The sequence below is a fragment of the Dipodomys spectabilis genome, unplaced genomic scaffold, assembly GCF_019054845.1.
Source record: "Dipodomys spectabilis isolate Male_0828 unplaced genomic scaffold, ASM1905484v1 ptg000440l, whole genome shotgun sequence".
NCBI classification, from domain to species: Eukaryota; Metazoa; Chordata; class Mammalia; order Rodentia; family Heteromyidae; genus Dipodomys; species Dipodomys spectabilis.
This window is the reverse complement of record NW_024871117.1, coordinates 3042196-3067238: the sequence shown is the minus strand read 5'-3', so window position 1 is coordinate 3067238 and position 25043 is coordinate 3042196. Positions and strand designations below refer to the sequence as shown.

Here is a 25043-nt window from a genome sequence, read left to right as displayed (position 1 = left end):
TTCAAAGCACCTTCCAAAACTTCTTAGGAATATGCCACTCCGTGTTTTATCATTTATATTAAGGCAGCAAGGAAAATATTTTGCCTGCATTAGGTTTTACAACAGATACTTGATGAAACTTTTATTTATCATATGATTTTAAGCTTAGTATATTCCCACTTAGAAAAGCTGAAAGTCCCTCATGTTTCTTTCTTTTCTTCCCTTTTCTTTTCTATTTGTTTAATCATCCCAGGGAAAGAAAAAAACACATTTCTGAAATACCACTCTGTAATTCTTATTAGTTGAAAAATATTTGTGTGGTGCTTTATAGACCTTGTTGCTCCAAAACTTTACATTTCTCATGAAACATAAACTCTCTCAGCTGTCTTTTATCCTGTAATTGAGTAACTGCGATGTCCTTCTTCAGGGACAGAATTAACATATATCTTAATTTACCACCTATTCACATCATCTTTGTGGCTCCTTGAGAATGACATTATGAGAATGATGTGAGGGAACATGCCTCTCAGAGCTTTAACTCGGAACACTTATCTCATTTGGGAACCTGTCTTATCCTCTATTGTCATGTATGGTATATAGAAGGGGGATGAAATGCAGTTAAATGTTTCCCTGGTTGTGCAGGTGTATCCCTCCTATATCATCATAATCTAGGTTGTTTTAGCTTTGTAACAAAGGGATCTCAACACCTCAATTCATGGTGTTACTTGAACGAATTTTTCTGCACTTGTGATTTAGGATTGTCAGCATGCAGGAAACAAAAAGACTTTTGAAAATGTGGAGCTAATTAATGGATTTATACCTGAATACTCACCACAAAGACAACGACAAAATTTTATTGATCACTGTAATTATAACACCATTTCTTTTATCTGCTGCATGGCCTCATTCCTTGGATTATCCAATGCTTATTATTTTTATCATTCTAAATTTTAATAATTTGTTGTACTGAGCAAAAAGTCTTATATTTTATTATAAATCAATTATTTAGTTAGCAAGAAGGATCTTCACCTATAACGGAAATCATCTTGTGAAAACTCCCAATTTTCCAAAGGCCTCGGGATAATCAAATTAAGCAAGAACTTGGAGTGATTAAAATATTATTAATTTTAATTCCTATGCTTTCCTGGGTTGTACTAAATCATTATCTTGATAGTTTTACTTTATATTGCAAGAATACAAATGTAGTAATTTACCTCATTGTAGTTTGTCCTAAACTGTAATGCAGATCACTTCTAAATGTGGGAACTCCTAACATCTGGAAACATTTCTTGGGCTGAAGATTTGGTTAGTAGTGGTTGAGAACGTACTTGGTATTGATTGCACATTGAAATTAAAAGAAAAATAAAAACCCTAGAGGTGGGTGCCGGTGGCTCACGCCTCTAATCTTAGCTATTCAGGAGGCTGAGTTCTGAGGATGGCGGTTCAAAGCCAGCCCGGGCAGGAAAACCTGTGAGACACTTGTCTCCAATAAACCACTAGAAAACCGGAAGTGGTGCTGTGGTTCAAGGAGGAAAGCGCTCACCTTGAGCTGAAGAGCTGAGGGACAGCGCCCGGGCCCAGAGTTCAAGCCCCACGACCGACCCAAAAAAAAAAAAAAAATCTAGAAAAATTTCTCCAAACATCAATTATACAGCTATACAAATTCATATTTTATAACTACCTTATTTTAAAAATCTAATCTGGAATAACCAGAAAACTTATTTTGGAAAGTTTTCTATCATAAAATTAGTGGTCATCTGGAGAAGTTTTGCCACAGCGCCACTTCCGGCTTTTTTTTCTTATTGCTTATGTGGTGCTGAGGAATCGAACCCAGGGCCTAATACATGCAAGGCAAGTGCTCTACCACTGAGCCACCTTCCCAACCCCTTTCCTTTTCTATTTTTGAAGTTGGAAATTATCTATCTAGTGTTTGTCTTATGTATTTGTTTGAGATTTTCCTTAGTTCTGGAATGTACTATTAGAACAGCCTTTACAATTTATACAAATCTATGGCAGAGTGGCTTCCATGTATGTGAGCATGGCATTTTACAAGAGATTATTTTGGCAAAAAACTGCCCAATTTTAGCTTATGTTGACTCTCAAAATTTGCTTGTTCTTTCCTTTAATGTATAATTTCTCCTGAAATTTTATGAATTAAAATTGTTTTCTGGCATAATTATAAAGGCTAATAACATGATAAAGGAAGCTCAATTATGTAGTCTCTTTTAGAGGCCAAATAGTAAGGAATAGTAGATGTCCCAAAGTGACAGGCAACCTCAAGGCGGAAAGTCTAGTATAATAATAAAAAAATAGACTGCAGTGCTGTTTTCCATCTAGAATTTATGAAGACATAGACTTGACCAAAATATATATATATACGATTTAAGGGACTTACAATAATGGACTTATTTAACGGATTTGGAGTCTGAGTAATAAGCAGTTTCCTAAATAATGCATACATTAAAATGGATACATATAATTTGTCACCTGGCAGGATCATTTGGAAACTAAAATTGGTTCTGTTAATACTTACCTTGACATCATTTGTGCAAACCAATACTCAACTGCATTATTTCTGGAAAAATGCATCTCTCCCTGTACATTATGAGAATGGGCCTTGGCCTTGGAGATGCAGCACAGCACTGTGACGCCAGGTAAATCTGGGGTAATTAGAACCAGGCCGGTGCTTGTAGCACCTCACACTCTGCAGAGGTACCTGTCGGGAGCCCTTGCGCATGACAGGTGCAAGTCACTGGGGACCAACTGACATTCTGAGCAGCTGGAGCCTAGGGACTGGCTTTCTAATGATCTCAAAATAGCAAGCAGGAGTGACCTGATTGTGCAGATCTATATAATGTTAAAACCTAAAACTAAATGGGAGAATATCGAAACCTATAAATTCATATCCCACAATAGTCAGTCCTATTACTTTTAATCTACATTTTAATACTTGTTGTTATCTCCATTTATCTAAATTCTTTTTCTGAACTTACTCTGCCCCAGGAAGCTAAGCATTACTCAGAGTGCACATGTTCCTTTTCCTCAAAGTAATTATCTTGCTTAATTGAAATAAAGTATTCTACTTAATTATGTTGTAGCTACTTTTGAACATTGATTCGAATTTTTTCACTTAGTATTATCCACTCATTAACAAAATTCATTAGGAAATGTATTAGTAAATAAAATTCATAAGCAAAAGTATATGAACTTGAAATATGAATATGAATCTTCATATTAATCAAAATAATCTTTCAAAATGAATCAAATCTTTGAATAATCAGGACCTAAGCATATTTACTGCCCCCTATAATAACTAAAGCTTGATATTTTATCAAAATTATATGTTGCCAGATAATCACTAGATGAAATATTTTAAAAGCCTCACAATTTAATTAATTTACATACACTGATTTTATTGCATATATTTTGAAAACCTTGGATATCATACAAAAATAATAATACAAGCTAACTTCAACTGGACTCTAGTGGTTCACATCTGTAATCCTAGCTACTCTGGAGGCTGAGATCTGAGGATAACGGTTTGAAGCCGCCAGGGCAAGAAAGTTCTGAAACTCCTATTTCCAATAAACTACTCAGAAAAAGCTGGAAGTAGTGCTGTGGCTCAAGTGGTAAGTGCTAACCTTTAGCCAAAGAAACTCAGGGACAGAACCCAGGCCTTGAGTTCAAACCCCAGGATCTGCATTCAAACCCCAGGATTGGCACAAAAGAATCAAAAACAAAAACAATAAAACCTTAAATCAACTTCTATTTAATAATATTAACATTTTAAATTCTAACATATCAGATAAGGATTTCTTCAATGAGATACTTTTTCAAGTTGGATAATATTGTAAAATTCATATTTATTCTTTGATATTGTGCGTATAAGGACAATAGTTACAAAAATAAAAGTTTAAATTGAGAAAAGAAAACCAGTCTTTTAAATATGCGTTTATTTTTTTCTTGATAACTGATATGAATATTAACATTTATAAACATTTCTGCTCTCCTGACCCCCGTAGTCCTGATTTTATTCTATGTTTTACATAAATATATTTTTATTTGACATGATTTTTCAAATATATTGTGATTTCTGAATACATTCTTTAAATTGTATTTTATGACAGGAATTGGACTCTCTACAAGTGATCTGAATCAATTCTAGTGGTATTTCTCTAACTTGTGTGACTACATATCCAGTATAATATTTATATTGTACTGATGTTTCAATCATGTGGATATGTTTTGATGAGGGCAAGCTTTCCATGTAAGTAGATAACTGCAAAAGTCATAATAATTCTAATAAATACTACTATTACTACTACTACTACTAATAATAATAATAACAGTGACTAGCCCGGCATGGTGAAGGCCACTTGTATTCAGAACTACTGAAGAGGTTGAGGAAGGAGAACATGAGTTCAAGGCAAACTGGACAGGATAGTGATATCCTTTAAGTTGATATTAGGCAAAATGAACCCCAAGATAAGGACTCAAATGGTTTTTCTTTCTTGCTATTGTTTCTAACATATTTATAAGATGATTTTTTGTTGCTTTGTATGTCCATCCCCCTGTTTTCACTGTATTTGTTGTCGGTATAATTTGTGGAGGGGAAGGGAAAATCAAATGGTTTAAATAGGTATACAGGTGGACCCATTGCAACAATGAGATGTACAAGACGTTATGTCCAAAAACAAAATTTACAACTTTAGCAGGTGGGGGGAGATGGGAGGGCAGGGATGGTTGGGGAAAAACAAAGGAGGAGGCAACAATGCTTGATAAGAAATGTACTCACTAAAAAAAAAGCTTATTAAAAAATAAAGTTACTTGTTCAATGTCAAAAAATATGATGTGGAAGTGGAAATCTATATTGTCCTCTTAAAATATAACTTGTCCTACCTACATGATTCTTTATTTTTCAAGGAGTGAGAAGAATCAGCTAATAAATATATACATCATATGATTTTTACCCTCATCAAAATCTTCTGGGGTGAGATGAGTTCATTGATATTTGTCATACTTGCCTAAAAACGTGACACAGATCACCTATGTGTGCATTAAGTACTTTCCATGGTAGCACTGAGAGTTCCTTTCCATATCATCCCTAGTGGACACTGAGGAGGTTCACAGTTACTCCATTGCACCTGTTATTTCTTTCACAACAAGAAGAACTCCTGGCAACCAGCCCATGCTCTTAAGGATCATTAATCTTTAAGAAATAGCAAAGAGAGGACACAATTCTGGTGTCCACAAATGAAAATTATCTCTATTATGGATCTGGTAATAAATATTATAGGATATTTTTCCATCCCTAGCAATATTAGGGTTTCAATTCGGAGAATTAGGTAGGCATACTAAGACTTAAGCTACACCTCCAGGCTTTGGAGGTTATGTTTTGGAAAGGCTCTTTGGGATTATTTTTTGGGCAGGATTTCTAAAGAACAACAGAGGTTGTCTGGACAATGATTCTCCTATTTACATGGTGGGATGATGGACACATGCAAACATGTCTCTATGTATTGATTTAAACGGAGTCCTCCTAACATTTTTCCTGGGCTCATCTTGAACCATGATCCTCGAGATTTCCACCTCCTAAGTGGCTACGAATATAGGAATGAGTCATATATCCTTTAGCCTTTCCAGGTGGGTTCTCTACTACTCATTCTACATCCCTGTCCAGGTTTGTGAGTGGTATGTTGTCCATCATAACTAATCGGCCTGATCATTAATCAGTCTGGTAGTATTCATAGACAATAGAAGGCTGTGCACTGATAGAAAATTATTTATAGAAAATTTATAGTTAGATGGATAAAGTCTAAAGAGTGTAACTCGCTAACTTCGGATCTAGGTTAATATTTGAATGGCCCCTTTTTAAGTTGCATTAGTTTAAAACAAGTTTCTTGGCCTAAAACACTCAGATCTGGAAAAGAAGGGTAATATGAAGGGCAAAGATGAGCCAAATTAATATTCTCAAGGATATAGAAACGTATTTTCATTTCTTAGGGGAAAATGTATTATTGAATTTATTAAGATATGAGTCTCATGAATTTTGCTGGTCAGGCTGGCTTTGAACTGCAATCTTCAGATCTCAGCCTCATGAGTAGCTAGAATTACATTTGTGAGTCACCAGAATCGGCCTCATTTTACATTTTAAACAACTATAATTAATAAGAAATTTTAAATAATAGATAAGGAAATTAAAGTTTGAAATACACCTAGATATAGAAGGAGAAAAGGGTAAGAGAAGAAACGAAAGAAAAAAGAACATTTGTTTTTGAGATATAAATATTTTCTGTTATTTTTGCCCTTCTGGCATTAGTGATTCACATATCGATTTACAAATAGCTAAATTTTATTCATGATCTTGCCAACTCAATTAAAGTAAATACTTTGAACCTTTGTTCAACAGCTATTATGAGAAAACTTTCATGCTAGAAGCAAGATACAAATTGTCCAAGAATAAATGGATTAGCATAAAATGGACATCAACTATTGGAGCGGAATTTAGAGTACTGTTATTATTTTGTTTAAATTTCATTTCAAGCAATTTTCTTCTTAACTATATTGCTTATTCCATCACATTCAAATATGGTTACTTCAAGGATAGCTCAAATTAAAAAAAAAGGATTATAAAATATAAAGATAGGTTTAAGAATCCAATTGGACATAGGACATATAAATATCAGGCAGGTCTAAAACAGCTTCATCAAAGGAGATAAAATGGTACCCTCCCATAGCTGGCTGAAGATATATCTGGTAGCTAGAGATGACATGATTATAAACTCAGCGTTCCTGCCTAGAACCTACACTAGAAACAAAATTTTAACTCAAAACCATTGACTATATTGTAAATCCAGATATGCAGGACTTGTACTTCAAATGCAAGTACAAGGTTTGAAATAATCAAGCAATGTCAGTCTCTTTTCCTCTGCATTTTAAAAATAAGATGTGAGCTTTCCACTCCATCCATCAGCCCCGGGAGTCTATTATATCTGAATGGCAGTGCTGTAATACATTAGACAGAGTTTGAGACACACTTCTGTGAAAATAGATTTGAAATTGTGAGCCTTGAATTTTAGATGAGCAAGAATCATGCAGATATTAAAAGCTCACACTTCCTAAATAATTGTGTGATGAATGCTACATTATGGGCATCTGAAAAAGTGATGTGAATAAAGAAGCAAGTAAGTAAGAATGTGAGCAAATAAATAAATGAGGAACCACAAATGCAGTATTGTGAGTATGTCAGGATCATTTGTGATATCCAAGCAATAATAATTTAATAATAATAATAATTTTATAATAAGGTTATTTCTACTGAAATAAGTTAGCATGCTTCTTCTCTTTTTGTTTCTTTTAACTAATGTCAAACAAATGCAATCTTTCTCCTTTGACTGTGTGCATGTATGAAGGTATGTGTTACCTAATTTTAACTTATTTGACAACAATGGTTCTTGTAGTTCCATACTCATTTCTCCCAGCTTTATCCTTTGTGATCCTCAATAACATATGTCTTATGAATCAATCTAATTATGTCCCTACTACTTATTGGAGAGGAACCCAAATGCTAGCTGTTTCCATAGACCCTGAATGTTTTGAATGTCACTCCTCTAATTCAGATCAGTAATTAGTCCTTCTCTTTTCCAGGAGATTAATTGACCATGTTTTCTTTATTCACACTAATTTTTTTTCAGAAATGGTTAATTTTTGTGTCATTAAATCATCCGGGATCCATCAACAGTTGGACAGACATTATGCTATATGTTCCTGTATTAAATTGAAGGGATTAAGATTTATATTGATAGACATAAATAAAGCAATTTGTCCCTCATAATATGATGGTGTCTTGTCTAGTTAGAGGAAGGATTTCAGAAAACAGACGAATTGCTGGGAGACTGCCAATAGATTGTATAAGGTTTTGAAACTATCCTGGGATTTAACTTTTCTCAATTTCATAAGTGATTCCTTAAAAAAACAAATCTCTCGTGCTGGGAAGGTGGCTCAGTGGTAGAGTGCTTGCCTTGCATGCATGAAACACTGGGTTCACTTCCTCAGCACCACATAAACACAAAAAAATGTGATGTTAGGAAAATGAACCCTTAGATATGTATTTTAATGCTATTTTATTTCATGCATTTGTTTCTAATGCATTTATAAGATTATCTCTTTGTTGCTTTGTATGTCCCTCCCCCACAGTATAACCCCTGCTTTCACTATATTTGATGTCAGTATAACTTGTGGAGGAGATGGGGAAAAACAAGTCGTTTAAGGATACAGGTGGACCTGTTGCAACAATGAGAAGTACAAGGTCATGTTGAAATCGAGCTTTACAACGTTGGTGGGGGGGGGGGGGGGGAGAAGGGGCCGGATTGGAGGGGGAGGGGGGAGGCTGGGAAGGGATGTGAAGGGTATACAAAGGAGGAGGCTGCAATGCTTGATAAGAAATGTACGCATTATCCTGCCCATGTAATTGTAACCCCTCTGTACAGTAAGTTCACAAAAAAAATTAAATTAAATTAAAAATAAATAAATAATCGGACTGCAAAAAAAAAATGGAAGTGGGGCTGTGGCTCAAGTGGTAGAGCACTAGCCTTGAGATTAAGAACTCAGGGACAACACCAAGGCCCAGAGTTCAAGCCCCACAATAGACAAATAAGGACTCTCTCTCTCTCTCTCTCTCTCTCTCTCTCTCTCTCTCTCTCTCTCTCTCTCTCTCTCCCCCTCCCTCTCTCCCATCCTTCCCTCTTTTTCTCCCTCCCTCCCTCTCCCCCTCTCTCCTTCTCTCTCTCTTTCCCTTCCCTCCCTCTCTGGCTCCCTCTCTCTCTCTCTCTGTGAAGAGTACTGTGACCTGTACTGATTTCCTGACAAGTTTTTCCCAATCGGCATTAGGCAGGCCTTCTATGGTAATGTTCTACATATATCTCCCATGTATTTAAGACTCTTCCATGCATGATCCATGACTCCCAGATGTTTCTTTCAAAGTCCTGTGATATTTTTTCTCAGACTGTTCTTGAAGCATAATCATCCCATCTCTACTTCCAACATAGCTGAGATTACAGGCATGAGTCACTGCACCCAGCCAGGAAGAGAAAAGATGAAATTCTGAATTATTAAAAGCATCTCTATAACAGGCTTTCCAATCAGATTATACTTAAAGTTTTCACTCTGCTCTAGTAGGAAAGGCTGCATTGATAGCATAATAAGAGGTGAGAGTAGTATCCCTCTTTGGATTCTACTGATGAAATATTTATAGAAGGCAAAGATCTAAATGGCCATTCATGTAATAGATTCAAACACATTTCTCCAACTAGTGATTACAATAAAATGGTTTGGTCAACTTCTAAAGTCTTTGGAGAAAGGGAGAAAAGACAAAGATGCACTCTAGGATTTCATAAGACAAGGATGCACTCCAGGATTTCATTCTCAGCTTAAAAACCACACGGGACCTCAAAGCTTCACTGATTGCTCTGCAAAAGACCCTTATTTCCTGCAACCACAAAACTCACATGGCTGGAAAGCAATTGTGGAGGCTCATCGTGAACGGTTGGACTTCAATAGGAAGTGAATGCCCGACCTCACAGTGCCTGCTTCAGAAGTGACTGCAAGACCTGCAAGAAGTGGGGCATGCAACGGTGGACTGGGGATGTGTGGGAAGACCTTAATGAAACTGGGGACACCAAGTCCCTAAACTCGGATGAGTCATCTTTCCCTTCCTAGGAGCAAATGTACAAGTTTGCCTGAGGAAATTGCAATGGCCTCCCTTGGGGTACTTTGCTTACAAGCCTGCCTGGTGTTCTGGGCACTCTTAATGCTCCTTCCTAGCTTGGCTCTAGACATACAAGTTACTCCTAAAGGTAGAGTACAGAGGGACACCTACATGGAGGTTCATTAAACCCTCAGAAAAGCCACTTACTATTTTTTTTCTAATTTATGCAGATAGAACTCTGAGGACTACACAGGGAATGATACGAAGAATGTAGGATAAAATGGTGAGGACTATAAAGTGGTGTTGACTGAATTTGTTAGTAAGGGCTCACTATGCAGAGCTTCTGTATTTAGTGGTGCAGTTTTCTTCTTTTGGAGGGAAAAAGACAGGACTCTGATATGTTGTTTCATTTGCTAAAACATAGAATAAACATTTTCCCATAGAAAATGAATGTGAAGTGCTATTCCAGGCTAAGAGGAATTGCTATGGTAGAGGGAAATTCTTATGCTTCCTCTACCCTTGGGTGGTGTACACTTCCACTGTGAACATGAGTTTTTGTGAGGTAAAGCTGAGCTTCCTACTGACTACTCTTACATGTAGACCTGTAGATACATGGAGATTGCTGTCCCAGGAATGGGCAATCAGAGTGCAGCAACAGTAATTGGATCATTGTATAGAAGCAGCCTAGCGGCAGCATTCAATACATGGTCCAAAGTAAACTGTGATTACCATAAAGAAAAAGCCAACAGGTATTATATCTCAGAGACTGTAGTCATCAGGTCATCCTGTTCCTAGAAATGAAATTGATGGCAAGCCTATTAAATTCCTGCTTGATTAATATATCAGAAAATGTCTAGATCATTTTAATGATGGTCTAACCTGATTCATAAAGCGGAGTCAACGACACTCATTCATTGTGCACTATAGAGCCAGGTGACTCTAAGAACACTTGAATAAGAGGATGGATGGGGCCTGCAGGAGAAGGATCTGTATATATTTCCAAAAGTCAAACTTTTAAAAGTTGTCTCCAAAAGGATGTATAGCTATCTAAACATGTTCTTATACACTGGGGGAAAAAAAGAACAAATATTCTCACTTTTTCATTAGTGGACACTGGGTCTGAACTGGGTCTGACTTTTTTCTTGGTCAGTTACGGGGCTTGAACTCTGAGCTTGAACGCTGTCCCTCAGCTCCTCAGCTCAAAGCTAACACTACCACTTGAGCTACAGCACCACTTCTGGTTTTCTGGAGATAAGAGTTTCACAGACTTTCGTGCCCAGGCTGGCTTTGAACCACGATCCTCGGATCTCAGCCTCCTGAGTAGCTAGGATTACAGGCATGAGCCACCGGTGCCTGGTTCTGAGCTGACTTTAATTACTACAGATCTAGGATGACTGGATCCACTGATGAGCCCAGAAGTTTATGGAGCTCAACGTGATGCCAGTGTCTACTCAACTTAACTCTGTGGCTATTTCTTCAATTGCAGAATATATAATTGCTCTAGAGTTCCTCAGGAGCTAGGGACTTCCCACATTAATTCCCCACATTAATTCCCTGACCAACAGATTGAAAGGGATTATGATGAGACAGGCCAAGTGAATACCATTAGACTATTTCTACCTAGAAAATAAGTAAAAAGAACAATACCAAATTCCCACAGGAATGGAAGAGTTTGCTGCCATCAGCAAAGATTTGAAAGACAGAAGTGGAGAATCTTACCACATTTCTGCTTAGTGTTCCTATTTGGCTAGTGGAGAAGACAGATGGGGTTGGGGTAATGACAATGGATTATCATAAACTTAACCAGGTGTTGACTCTAATTGTAGCTACTGTACCAGATGTGGTTTCATTGCTTGAACAATTAGCACATCCCCTGGCACCTCATACAAAATATTTATTCATAAAATGAATTTTTTCTACTTGTAAATGTAAATAACCACATTTTGCCTCTGGCTGGCAAAAGTCACTGTCCTGTCTACAGGGTCTACTAGCTCTCTAGTCTTATGTCATAATTAAATTCATGAGAATCTTGAATGAATTTTTCCTTCAGAATACATATAACAATTCTACTATACTGATACATTTGCTAACCAGCTCTAGTGAGCAAGGAGCAATTATTACTCAGACTTAATAATTAGGTATTTACTCACCAAGGAAGCCTCAAATAAATATGACTGCTTTGGTGAGTTTTCTAGCCCAATATTTTAGGGGAATATTGAGTCAGCTCTATGAAGATAAATGATGACTTTATTCATATAGTATCTCTAAAAACCAAAGGAGAGCAAGAGAACTAGTGAATCTCTTGAATATTGAAGACAGCATATTACTGCTTTATTATTGTATAGAGTATTTGGTAGATTCCTATTGGGAAACTGCATTATATACCGTCAAGATTCCAAATCGAAACCCTCATAAGATCTACACATACCTACTCTATTACTGACACACAGGTTGTGATTTGCAAGTGGGTCTTATGAAAGATTGGATGTTTAACCATGATACAGCAAGTTATGTGATTTGAGAAATCACGAAATATCTGATATTGACCAAATGAGTCAAAGAATTGTATATATATATATATATATATATATATATATATATATATATATATATATATATCACTTCCCCATAATTAAATAAAGGTGGCACATGTGAAATTGAGCATAGGCCAGTCCAAAAGAAATAGAAATACATAAATTACATGGAAAGAAATGCACTTATTTCTACTCTGGCTTAAACCTATCATCTAAATGGGTTTTTCCCCCATTGTGATCAGATGAGAAACATCTCAAGCTTCTTGAGCAGTCTATAGAAGAATCTCAATAATATACAAGCATCACCTGGATTTTAACAGCAGCACATTGCCACCTTTCTAGGAAAGCAATGAATGTTGGTGGCTAGGGCAATTTCTTCAAGTGGGCACACATCAAAATGTTCACCTATTTTTTCCCATTTTGCTTAGAAATGTAAATGAGTAACATAAGGCAATCATTTATTAATTCACTGGTTAAGGCCAGTCATTGACTAATATTAAGAAAATGAGCAGTTGGGGCTGGGAAGGTGGCTCAGTGGTAGAGTGCTTGCCTTGCATGCCTGAGGCCCTGAGTTCGATTCCTCAGCACCACATAAGCAAAAAGAAAAAAGCAGGAAGTGGTGCTGTGGCTCCAGTGGTAGAGCGCTAGCCTTGAGCTGAAGAGCTGAGGGACAGTGCCCAGGCCCAGAGTTCAGGCCCCACGACCGGACCCAAAAAAGCAAAAAGAAAAAAGAAAGTGAGCAGGTACATGACAAGGAATTCTGGGAAAGAGGTTTGTTTGATTCATAGGAAGACCATTAAAAAATAAAAATGTGAAGGTATGTTTCTCCTATGAGAAATTCCACAAGAGATTGAATTATTAAAATGTCTATTTTAAATGATCAAGTGGACAACATGACCAGTTATTCTTTTCCACCCTAAGTTTCCAATGGACTTAGAAACAAAAGGGTCTTGGTAGTGGGAATGGAGATGTTGCGTGGGCCAGCAACATAGATTTGCTTGCCAAAACTGACCCAGATATTACCAGGCCTCATGAGCTACTATTGCAGCAATACAAATGAACAGTGACTCGGTTACACACTAAGGTCAGTGACTCGGTTACGCACTAAGATCAGTGACTTGGTTACACACTAACGTGACCAGCTAGCTCCTAAGTAGCAAGTAGATTATCTTTGATTGCATACATATGAAGTCTATGCTTCCATCAGAAAGAATGATACCACCTCTTTTGTTAGGAAATGGAAAGATTTGGGGGGAAAAATCACATTAAGTGAAGTAAGCTAGACCCAAAGAAATATAGGTCCCATGGTTTCCCTTATTTTCAATAATTAACATATGTCTGGGATAATCTTAACAGAGGATCAGAAAAGCTCAAAAACTATGTACCTATCACCATACAAAATAATGCTAAGTGAAATGAACCCCAAGATATTGACACAGGATTTTTTTCTTTGTTAGTGTTGTTGTTAATGTACTATTTTTTTGTTTCTATTGTGTGTTCTTCCCCCTATGGTATATCCCCTGTTGTCACTGTACTTGATTTTGATATATAATTTGAGGAGGGGAAAGGGAATAACAAAAACTTGAAACAAGAACACAAGATAATCCACTGTAAGAAGGATACTCAAAAGACACAATGTTAAAAATGAACTTTACAACTTTGGGGGGAGGGGGAGGAGTGGGGAGGTGGGAAAGGAAGGGATAGTAGGAGAAAAACAAGAGTGGATGACAATGCTTGATAAGAAATGTACTCATTACCTTACTCATGTAACTGTAACCCTTGTTTACAGCATTTTTACAAAAAATATAAAAAAGTATAGCAGAAAATTTAATCTCTTACTCTACAATGTGAAAGTATGTGCTTGTTCTGATATTATAGTAAAACCAACACATTTATCTGAGAAAAGCTCTGGATTTGCTTTTTATATAGTTGTAATTTTTTTATATTGCAATTAAATTTATATTCATTAAACTAATTTTGCATTTCCATCTCTCTTGAGTACATGTCAACATGAATATCTGTATCTTTAAATAAATCCATTAGTAAGGCTCCTATTCATTTAGCCACTTAAATTTTTGTCTCTGAATTTCTACATGAGGATATTCTTTTAGAGTTGGATAAATGAAGCTCAGTTTATTAAAACAAATAGAGTGTCAACTAATAAGAAACACTATGGTTATATTTTCCTATATACATTTTATTAAAAATCAGAAAATCAAATTGGAGGCTCAGTGGTTATAGTTAGGCACTGTTCTTAGATCTTTAGTATTTTCGTTCTCAGTAACAATGACCTCTGCATTAATTATAATAGCTTTTATTTCTATGATCTGACTCAAAATCTTTCCAGAAGGTGCAAAAATACAAATATCCATGTTTGTTTGCACATATACATATAATATCTTGGATTAGTCTCCATAATATTATATTTCTCTTTCCAATGTAGAATCACAAACATGGAGTTAATTAAACTTTAGTTTCTCTGTAAAGAGAAATTCTGGATAACTGATATTTCATTTGAATTAGAAATATATTCTCATGAGAATCCTAGGGATTAATACTTACAATTGTGGAATCATATCAACCTACCAAAACAATGCTGCTTACATATAGTAATTGATTAGATAGTAGAGCTACTACATTTTAATCCTTTAATTGAGCAATTTATGTTTTCAATGAACTCACATACTATCACAGGATCAAAGAAGAGACTTTTCTGATGTTTTCTAAATTCCTTTTTACCTCAAATGAAAGTAAAGCATTTCTCTAACTACAACAAAAGTAATATGTACTTTACGTTACAAAAACATTGACCTTAACACTCCAATTCTGATTAATAAAATCCTTGGTTTTAATAAAGGCAGAAGGAGAGAATCCTTTCTCCATAGGTATTTTCCAGGGCCTGCTATCAGAAGTACTGGAGAAGGCACTCAAGTCAATGAAATAGAACATTCAGCCTCTGTTCATTTGTATCTGACTGTAAAATTCCATTTAGTATCAAGTTAAATACACATGAGTGTCCCAACACTACATATAATTACTTTTGCCTAAAAATTACTTCAGTAGTTGTAACATTTTATCATCATACTAAAGCATCATATAAGCAAAAACATTGTTCAATATCCTTAGATAATTTCAAGTTTTAGGACATATTCCTCAAAATTGTTGAGGACTCTTCTTATTCCTGGGGTATTTTTTCATAGCTGTGTAATCTGAGGAGGGCAGTATAACTGAAATTCTTACTATCTTGGCACCAATTGTTATCCAGTGTCTATTTCTTTGGGTGCTCTGAATTTCCATTGGGCCTTTGACAACTTGGTGCTGTGTTGAATTTCAGGGATTATGTTCATGGTGTTCTCTCAGGGTCTTGAAAGTCCAGATACAGTTTAGGAGATTGATCCTATTTAATAACATCTTAATCACTATTGTTATTAAATGGTTGTTGGAATTTTGACAGCCAATATAGTACTCATAGACTGATTTTGGCATGTTGGTATTTATAGTATATATCAATACCCTGCCAAAAATTTGCCTAGAATTTACATATCTTAGCTGCACCCTTTGATTCAAGTTCATTAAAAACTATTAAAATAATCTCTCCTCTGTACTATTCAATAAAGTTTAAATAGAGGACCCTACCACTGATTGCAAAAATAAAGCACAAATAACTTAGGACTTGGATATGGATGTTTTCTTTGACAACACGTGAGCAATACCCATTGCAGTTCCCTTGATTATTGAGCAAAGGTCAGAGGATGCAATAACCAAGAGTCATTATCTTCTAACAGTAATGCCCAAATAGACTTTGTTATGTTATACTTCCTTTCTGTCTTTGTAAATTCTCACTAATATGAGAATTTAACCCTATGTTTGCTTCATGAAAACAATATATTTCTATGAACTGTTAGATATTTCTTTTCTAATCATCATTTCGTTGACCATAAGCAAGTGCATAAGTGCCTTGCAAACATATCATGTGACAGTGGTTTATGAAGGCTTTATCTGTTTTCATTTTGTTTGTTTGTTTTTGTTATCTTTAGTTTGTCAGTTGTAGGGCTCGAACTCTGGGCCTGGGTGCTGTCCCTCAGATCTTTAGCAAAAGGCTAATGCTCTATTTCTTGAGCCATAACACCATTTCTTGTTTTTTAGTTGTTTATTAGACATAACAGTTTCATGGATTTTCCTGCCCAGGGTGGCTTTGAACTGCTATCTCCTGAGTAGATAGAATTACAGGCAAGAGCCATCCCCACCCAACTGATGAAGTTTCAAGAACACCAAATGGATCACTTTAGAAACATGATACTTGTGGTTTGTAATGTTTTAAACAGAAAAGGGAAAGGACACATTATGAAAACCAGGACAATTTAAGAATCAATATACTCAGAAACACCAATATCAATTTAGGATATTTACGCTTGTTCCTTCTTTTTTCTGTCTGACCACTCTAAATCATAATGTGCATCATATCATACATCATATTTTAACATCATGACTTCATCGAAGAATTTCAAGGATCTATATAATATATATTCATTAAAATACTTCGGCAGCACAAAAAGGAATGTGCTCTATCCCAAAGCTTACCTAGGTCATGGAGTCAGGATGACAAACCAGGTGTCCTGACTAGAAATCCCAGTGGTCTAGTGACTGGTTTGTTCAACTCCTGTGCACTATATCCTTACACAATCACCCCATTTATATTCCCCCTTGCTATCAATTGGTTTTTCGGGTTTTTTTTTTGTTTGTTTGCTCGTTTTTTTTTGTCGCTTGTGGGCTTTGAACTCTGGGCCTGAGCGCTGTCCCTCAGCTCTTCAGCTCAAGGCTAGCACTCTACCACTTGAGCTACAGTGCCACTTCCTATCAAGTGGTTTTCAAAAGAAACACGTCATTACCTTTCCCACATACTGAGGTTCGGAGCCCATGTATTCTTCCAGAACAAAGAACTGATTCCACACCCAGCCACGTTTAACTCGTTGGAAATGTGACTGTCGCCCTGGCAGGTGAACTTCATTTTCTCTCGGTTTTGTGGCTAAAGTCTGCTGTGGCTGTGGTTGAAGTGGTGTTAGGAGACCACCATCAAACAGGACCCAGAGAAGCAGGGATAAACAGTTCCTTGTAAGCATTGGCAAAGGCTTTCCTGTCGCTGAGTAATGAAAACCTCAGTACTTAACGCAGAATTGTGGAATCCAGGATTTCAGCGTCTGTGGCCTTCACCACTTAGCTTTGAGTTTTAATGAAGAGATGGTAATTCAGGCATTAGCAGTTTTGAGGCTTCTGCTTTATTATTTTCCATCTAAAGGGACCTATAAGACAGAAAACAAAGAGACTGAATTTGTAAACTTCCTGATAATTGTGAAATATTTGTGATATGTACTAACCACTCAAGATGACAGATTTTCCAATAGTATGCTAAATTTTCACTTCTACTCAAGTTGACATAACTTGAGTTAAATAAATAATTATAGACTTAAAAATCATCAATAACAATGAAGCAAAATGTATATTATGAATATAAATAATATATGCATAAATTTATTAAATATTTTAAGGAAAGAACAGAGAACATTTCTGTAATCAAATTCATATGATAGATGAGGATTTTTAGAACAGAGCTATTGAGAATTTGAGTAGACACCATTTATTCTGGGGATTTACTGGTATATGTAAAAATAGTATAATACTTCTTTACTCCATCCTCAACTATGAAAGCCCAAACAGCTAAACATTTAAAGATATCACTTGAGAGGAACGGAATAGCCCAAATTGGCAACCAATGATTTTGGAAAGAAAATTGAATAATTGTAAAATTGTCCATTATAGAATTGAAGGATCAAACTACACAGGAAAGAAGATCAATTACTAAATGTAAAATAAATCATCATACTAACATTAATGACTGATAAAGGATAGGGTTTGAAAAGACATCCAAATCTGCAAGTAAAAGTAATTCGCTAAACCTAGTGTACTGAAAACACTGTGTAGTGGGAGTTATTTCACACATCACTTGTAACTCAGAGGAAAATTAGATGAATGTTATATGTTCTGCTATTAAGTAAAATAAATTATGTTTTTTTCTTATAATAGCCATTTAATAGATCGCATGTGGAATATACATTGACAAATTGTACAACGTAAGTATCAGTAAACCAGAAAATAGCACCAGTCCTGCCTTCCTTAGAACAGAAAACAAATGAACAATCAAATAAATAAAGAGGAAATTATACCAAGGATGTGAAAACAATATGTTGTTGATAAACTCACTTTAGCAAAAGCCTGTTGTAGGTGACATGAACTGAAAGGAAAAAACATAGTAGTAACCCTACATCCCTTCCTGATTACCTGATATAATCAGGAATGTAAGAATTGCAAGCTTAGCCAGCATAGTTTTACACAGTTGGCTCTTAGCCTGTGAGATTTCCACAAGCCAAAACCACTGAAGGCCAGAAAACGCATATGATGCTTCCATAAGAGGAGAACCAGAACCAAAAACAATAAAGGCTTAATTGAATGTCTATAATGCATGCCATTTCTGTCAGTCAGTCTGATACAATTCCAGTCAGCGCTTATTCAATTATGTGCCATATACACAAACGGTGTAAAGTATTTTTCACAAAATATGTTCATTAAGATGTTTAAGTGGGTGTGATTCACAAATCTTGAGATAATAGCTGAGATGGGAAGTGCTCACTTTATTCTCTGAAAGTCTTCTACAAAAAAAAAAAAAATACAGTTAAGCCAGGCACCAGTGGCTTACGCCTATAATCCTAGCTACTCACAATCTGAGGATCGTGGTTCAAAGCCAGCCCAAGCAGGAAAATCCGTGGAACCCTTATCTCCAATAAACCACTCAGAAAACTGGAAGTGGTGCTGTGGCTCAAGTGCTAGAGCTCTTGACTTCAGCTGAAGAGCTGAGGGCAGTGCCCAGGCCCAGAGTTTAAGCCCCATGACTGACAAAAATTAAAATTTAAAAATTTAAAAAAACATTGAAAAGAAAAAAATATAACTGATATGTGTCCAGTCTCTTAAAAAATACAATGTGTAACTACACAATTCTGACAAAATATAATTATCTGGGTGTGTACAAATTCTGACAAGACTGTTCAGAAAATGTTAACTTAGACCTACATTAACCAACATGATAGACAAATGGCTGTATATTTGTAATGTGGCCATTTTTGGTTCTCATTGGATGTTTACTCCAGTAGAATATGCTGTTTATCTTCCACATTTTTGTATCTTATTACATAAGCTGACCTGTATATCATGCTCTCATATTGTCTTACCTTTTTATACCAATGTAGAATGTTAGGTTTACAGCACTAATAATTTATTGGTAGTTAATAATTACCAATATTGTCATTAGGAAGGTTATGATTCATGCTGAGGGCACAGGTTTTAGGAATATGCACATGTTTTTTTCTGAGTCCTACTACTTTGTTATGAACTTGGCAGAACATAGGCATATACACTACACTTTATAGTTCACATCGCATTTATCAATTTAACAGTGTCTGAACAATCTCTGTAAGCTTGACCTGGACATTCTCCTCTCTAGGTTTCAAACGTTTTGTTTTTTTTAATCAGTACTAACAGGAATAACATATATTCACAATTTTTTAAATTTACTTTTACTTTAGTGGTACAAAAGAGTACCTAGAGAACAGTGTTACTGCAGTCAGTAACACTGGCTCCACGGTCTACAGCAGTTCCTGGCTCCTGCAGAGGACAGATTCCTAGCTGTGAAGCTAGAGGGAATTGCTCATTTAATGATATTAACTATTTTTATCAAAAATTGCCCAGCAGTCGGCAAACTGGCTCTGTGAAGAAAGTGTGATTATCATAACCATTTTACAAAAGAATTGGGGGAATATGGAAGAACTGAAATGCTTGACCCTACTATACAAGGTAGCAGACAACAGGACCCCCTGACTGGGAGCTGCCTGATCCTAGGGCGCCTACTTTCAAGTGTTCTACTCTTATTGTCCATCTGTTCATGAATGCATAATCAGATTAAAATATAAAGATGTTCAAATTTGAACAAAGCTATCAGAAGTCGCTCGCAGGTCTAAATGTCAAATTGTTAAAAAACTAGGTACTTCAATATTGAGAAGCTGATTTGTGTGGACATGTTTATGTCCTCTATATAATAAAATGACTGTAACCATGAGGTCAGTATACTTCCTGTGAAAACAGGATTTCAGACTCCCATATAATAGTAGGTCAAGCAGGAAAAAAAAAGTCAATAATTACTATGCTGAGGTGCCAGTATAGTAATATGATTTAAGGGTGGCCAAGAACATTGAAAATGTCCAATTTACCAGCTAATCCACAAAGCAAGACACTAAACAGGCCCTATGACCTGAGGAAATTATTGAAGAAAGATAAAGTGAAGGTCATTTCCAGCTGTGCCCAGCTTCTTGGCAGTTAATCTGCCATGGGAACTCAGTTTTGGGGGTCACACAGGTGAGTTGGCAGCCCATTTTGATCTCTGCATTAAAATGTGGTCTCCAGCCTTGGAACCATTAACATTTAATTAGCAAATTAAATTTTAATAAATTTATATGCAGAGTTAATAAAATGTAGTCTTTGTTACACTTTAAAAATCATCTGATAGCTTTACATGATGAAATTGTTGGCGAAATAGAATTTGACATGAAATTTACACCATCTATTTTCTTCTGTTGAGCTATGCATAAAACTATGTAAGTATTGTTTTTTCATCACTCATTAGAACATTGTGTGTAGGCATCTTTCTGAACTCTGCTTGATGATCATAAAATCCTAAGCTTTTGCAACTCTGCAGACCTTTCATATGTAGGTGAGTGATATTTTCAGTGAATGTTGCCACTCCAAACCTCCCTAGCTTCTAGAAACGCCAACATCCAGGAAGCTATTATTAAAGCTATTATTAAAGTCTTTATAACAACGAAGATAATAGAAGAGATTGAAAGATGCTGGTCCTGAATAAAATGGACAAAATATTTTTAAAAATCCCCTCTTGGCATAAAACATAGTGTCAATTACTAGGAAAAAACTCTATAGTCAACCATCAACCTAGGTATACTTGTGGTACTACCCAAGGAGCTGTTACCAACAACAGAAACATAGACATTTTTGTAGGTCAGCACTTTATGAAAACATTTGAAACTTTTTTTAAAAAAAGCCATAATTTTACATAGGACATCACCAGAGCTGTGTTTTATTCCACATGGCAGAATTCACACATAGTGTTTTGAAATTTGTATTTATTTATTATCCCTAATCTCTTGTTGATCCAATGTGGCTTTTCAAAAATTTTCTAAAAGTAATGTGAGTCCAGGGACACAAATATCTCCTTAAGCAGAAGGGCAGAATAAAATATACATCTATATTTTACAATACAAGATATTTGGGAATATATAGCCAAAGCAAAATTCTCTTCAAGTGTGTTTCCAAAGCTGAGTGACATACTGGAGCCGAGGTTTCTAAAGTTACCATTTGATTTGGCTTATCTTTGCTTTTCAAGGCAAGCATTAATAGGACACCTATTTCATATATATTATATAGAAAAGCCTCTATCATCAAGGGAGATGACAGGATGTTAAAGATGTTACTTATAAAATTGTTCTTCTATTAAGGAAAACATTGTAAAACCAACTGCACATTAGATAATTTTTCAATGCCTGTGCTTATGGTATATTTTGAAACAATGTAACATGGCATAGATCTTCAAAGTTTCTTCTTAAAGTTAAAAATATAAAACCTTGAAGAACATTTATAAGTGTCCATACTCTTTCTTGTTGTAAATGATATTTCCATTTGAAATAGTAATTGAAAGTAATGTTTATTCAAAGAAATATAGAAAGTTTTATTTTTGCTATCACGGGAAAGACAGAAAACAAAAACTATGGCGGCATAAATGATCTAAAAATGTCAACTTTGAACTTAATATTTTTCTCTCTCCATGTCAACCTGTAAGCATACTTTTGAAACAGAATATGCCTTACAAATGGTAATTTATTGTTCCTATTTTATAAGATATATTAAAACAATTATTTTTAAAAATATAGGCAAGTCTAATGGCTTAGAAATAGGACTCTTTGAAATGTTACTAGTATAATTTAAGGAGATTTTATATAATTTTTAAACCTCTTTATAAGTGAAGTTAATTCTTGAGCTGCTTTATAGTGCTAACATTCCTACTGGAGTTGTTTCTTGGTTGTGGTTTAAATACATACGGGAAATAAGCTGCCCTCTTTCTCTGAAATAGCAAAGCCTTGTTCCAATGCTTCTTTTTTTATGAACTTACAATTGAGAAGTAGAGACAGGTGATAGTTAATATTGATTGTTTGCTTGGTTTGGTCGAGAGATGCTTACGTTAGTGAAGATCAGTAAAGAATAGTTTTTTATATATGTTTGAGAGAATATATCCATACAGGATTAGGTGAGAGAGGAAAATGCCTGAAAACAATTAGCATAATCTGATAGCGTGGGGGTCACGTGGAATGAAGAAGAAAGGAGAACCCCAGCCCTATAGCATTTGCTGTCTGCTTCTTTCCCACAGCGAAGTAAACTGCTAGGATTCACTACAACCCTCTGTCAGAAAAAAACAAAAACAAAAACAAAACTAAAGCTTCTGAACCAAGGAGCTGACATGTCTTTCTCCCTCTCTTAAGATCTATCACTCAGTTATCTTGTCAAAGAACTGATAACCTCACAAAGACAATAAACCAGTCTCAAAGATGTCTGTGTTATAATTACTTAATAATTATAATTCATATAAGTCATTTGCCAAAATCCTGCTTTCTGTTTTATGACAATTTTAGAAGCTAAATACTTTTGATTGAATTTCAACTGCAATGAAAATGGTTGCCATGAGCATCGCAAAAAATACTGAAGAAGAAGCAACCAGCAGCCCTCCATCGGGAGGGAGTTTACTGACATGTGTCACTGCATGTTTATTTTTGTGATGTGATTTCTTGTGATCTGCTCTTTTACTTTTTAGTTTTATTATGTTTGAGTGATTCTACAAAGAAGTTGCCATTCAAAGAAACAATTCAGTAGTGCAATGCGTCTTGATCAATATCACCATTTCCAACCCACTCGCCCACCCATTCTAACCTACCCTTTCCTTCACTTTTCTTAATTATTTTTAGGATATGTATTGATCTTTTTGCCATTTAACAAACCATTTTGTTTGTGTAAGACATTTTGATCACCCACTTTTGACTGCTCCTCTCCTTGCTTTTCTTAGTTTTGAGGCAAGCAATGAATTCTTGATTGCAATCTCACTCGTTAGCCTCTACACTTCTCTGGACCTCTCCCTGGCCCTATCCCGCATTCACTGGTACTTCCTCGTACATAATTGATTTGATGAGTTTTCACTTAGTCTTTCTAAACAATTATGTACCAGGAAATGTGTGAGATTTTCCAGGTTAGTTATCCAAACATGTTTGTAACTATGTAAATGGGACATTGTTTCTGTGGTCTTACTTTGAAGATCTTTAAGTACAATCTAATCATGAGGAAATCATTATCAAATATCAACTGAGGAAGATTACATAAAATAATAGGTCTTGACATTAGGCATAGCATCAAAAACAAGAAATAGCTGAGCCGGACACCAGTGGCTTATGCTTGTAATCCTAGCTACTCAGGAGGCTGAGATCTGAGAATCACGGTTCAAAATCAGCCCGGGCAGGAAAGTCCGTGAAACTCTTATCTCCAATAAATCATGAGGAAACCGGAAGTGAAGCTGTGGCTGAAGCGGTAGAATGCTCGCCTTGAGCTGAAGAGCACAGGGACAGCGCTAAGGCCCAGAGTTCAAACCCCACAACCGACAAAAAAGAGAGAGAGAGAGAGAGAGAGAGAGAGAGAGAGAAATAGCTGAGACTCTTTTAGAACCAAGAACAATCAAAAGAACTTTGAAAATAAATTCAGCATATGAGATTCTAGAATAATATAAAAAGGCCTTAGATAACAATTGCTCAGTGCATATGTCAGACTCCATAATGATGTATAATAGTGGTTATTTTGCCTTGGAAATTGCACAACACAATGTAAAATAAGGGAAATGGAATGTCATACAGACAGGGACTCTGTGCTATTTTTTCCATAATATGTAATTAGTTCAGTGTTAAAAATATATTACACAGAAGGAGAAATCACAGAAACAGGAGGACAAAGGATGAACCACTGCAACATTGATACCCACTAGACATTAAGTTGGAAATGAACTTTACAGCCTGGGGCACGGAGGAGGATAGCAGGGAAGAAAAGTGGCAAAATATGAGGGAGAGGGGTAACACTGTTCAAAACATTTACTAATAAGCGGAGCATCCATGGCTCACCCCTATAATCCTTCTCTTCAAGAGGCTGAGATCTGAGAATAGCTGTTCAAAGCCAGCTGGGGCAGGAAAGTCAGTGAAACTCATATATCCAATTAACCACTAGAAAACCGGAAGTGGTACTGTGGCGTAAGTGGTAGAGAGCTTATTTGAGCTAAAGAGCTGAGGAACAGCACCCAGGCCTAGAGTTCAAGCTCCACAACCAAAAAAATAAAATAAAATGAAAAAAATATATATCCCTTTACTTATGCACTATAACCCCCCTTTAATCACCTTTACAATTATAGGAGTATAGTCAATTATAATATGATTATATTATGTATTAGATAATAGAGTATAATGAATTATAATATAATTATATTATTTATTTTATATATGTATATATTACACAATGTCAAAAATAAAAGTTTATGTCTAAAAAAGTAAACGAGATTTGTCATGTGACACTCAGGACAAAATATAACTATCACAGCAAAGGAAATTTAAAGCACAATATTGAAG

The 25043-nt window shown here is 35.7% G+C and overlaps 1 protein-coding gene across 1 annotated transcript in view; it reads right to left on the bottom strand.

Annotated features, from left to right (window-relative positions):
* The window catches only part of LOC122097927 (cadherin-12-like), a gene marked incomplete at its 3' end in the record, with an annotated part of 204401 nt that extends 187062 nt beyond the window's left edge, over positions 1 to 17339 (bottom strand). The window contains exon 1 of the mRNA XM_042668503.1: positions 17109 to 17339. Within this exon, the coding sequence (XP_042524437.1) occupies positions 17109 to 17339 (231 nt within the window). The remainder of the gene's footprint in view (positions 1 to 17108) is intronic.
* Between the last annotated feature and the right edge of the window lie 7704 nt (positions 17340 to 25043).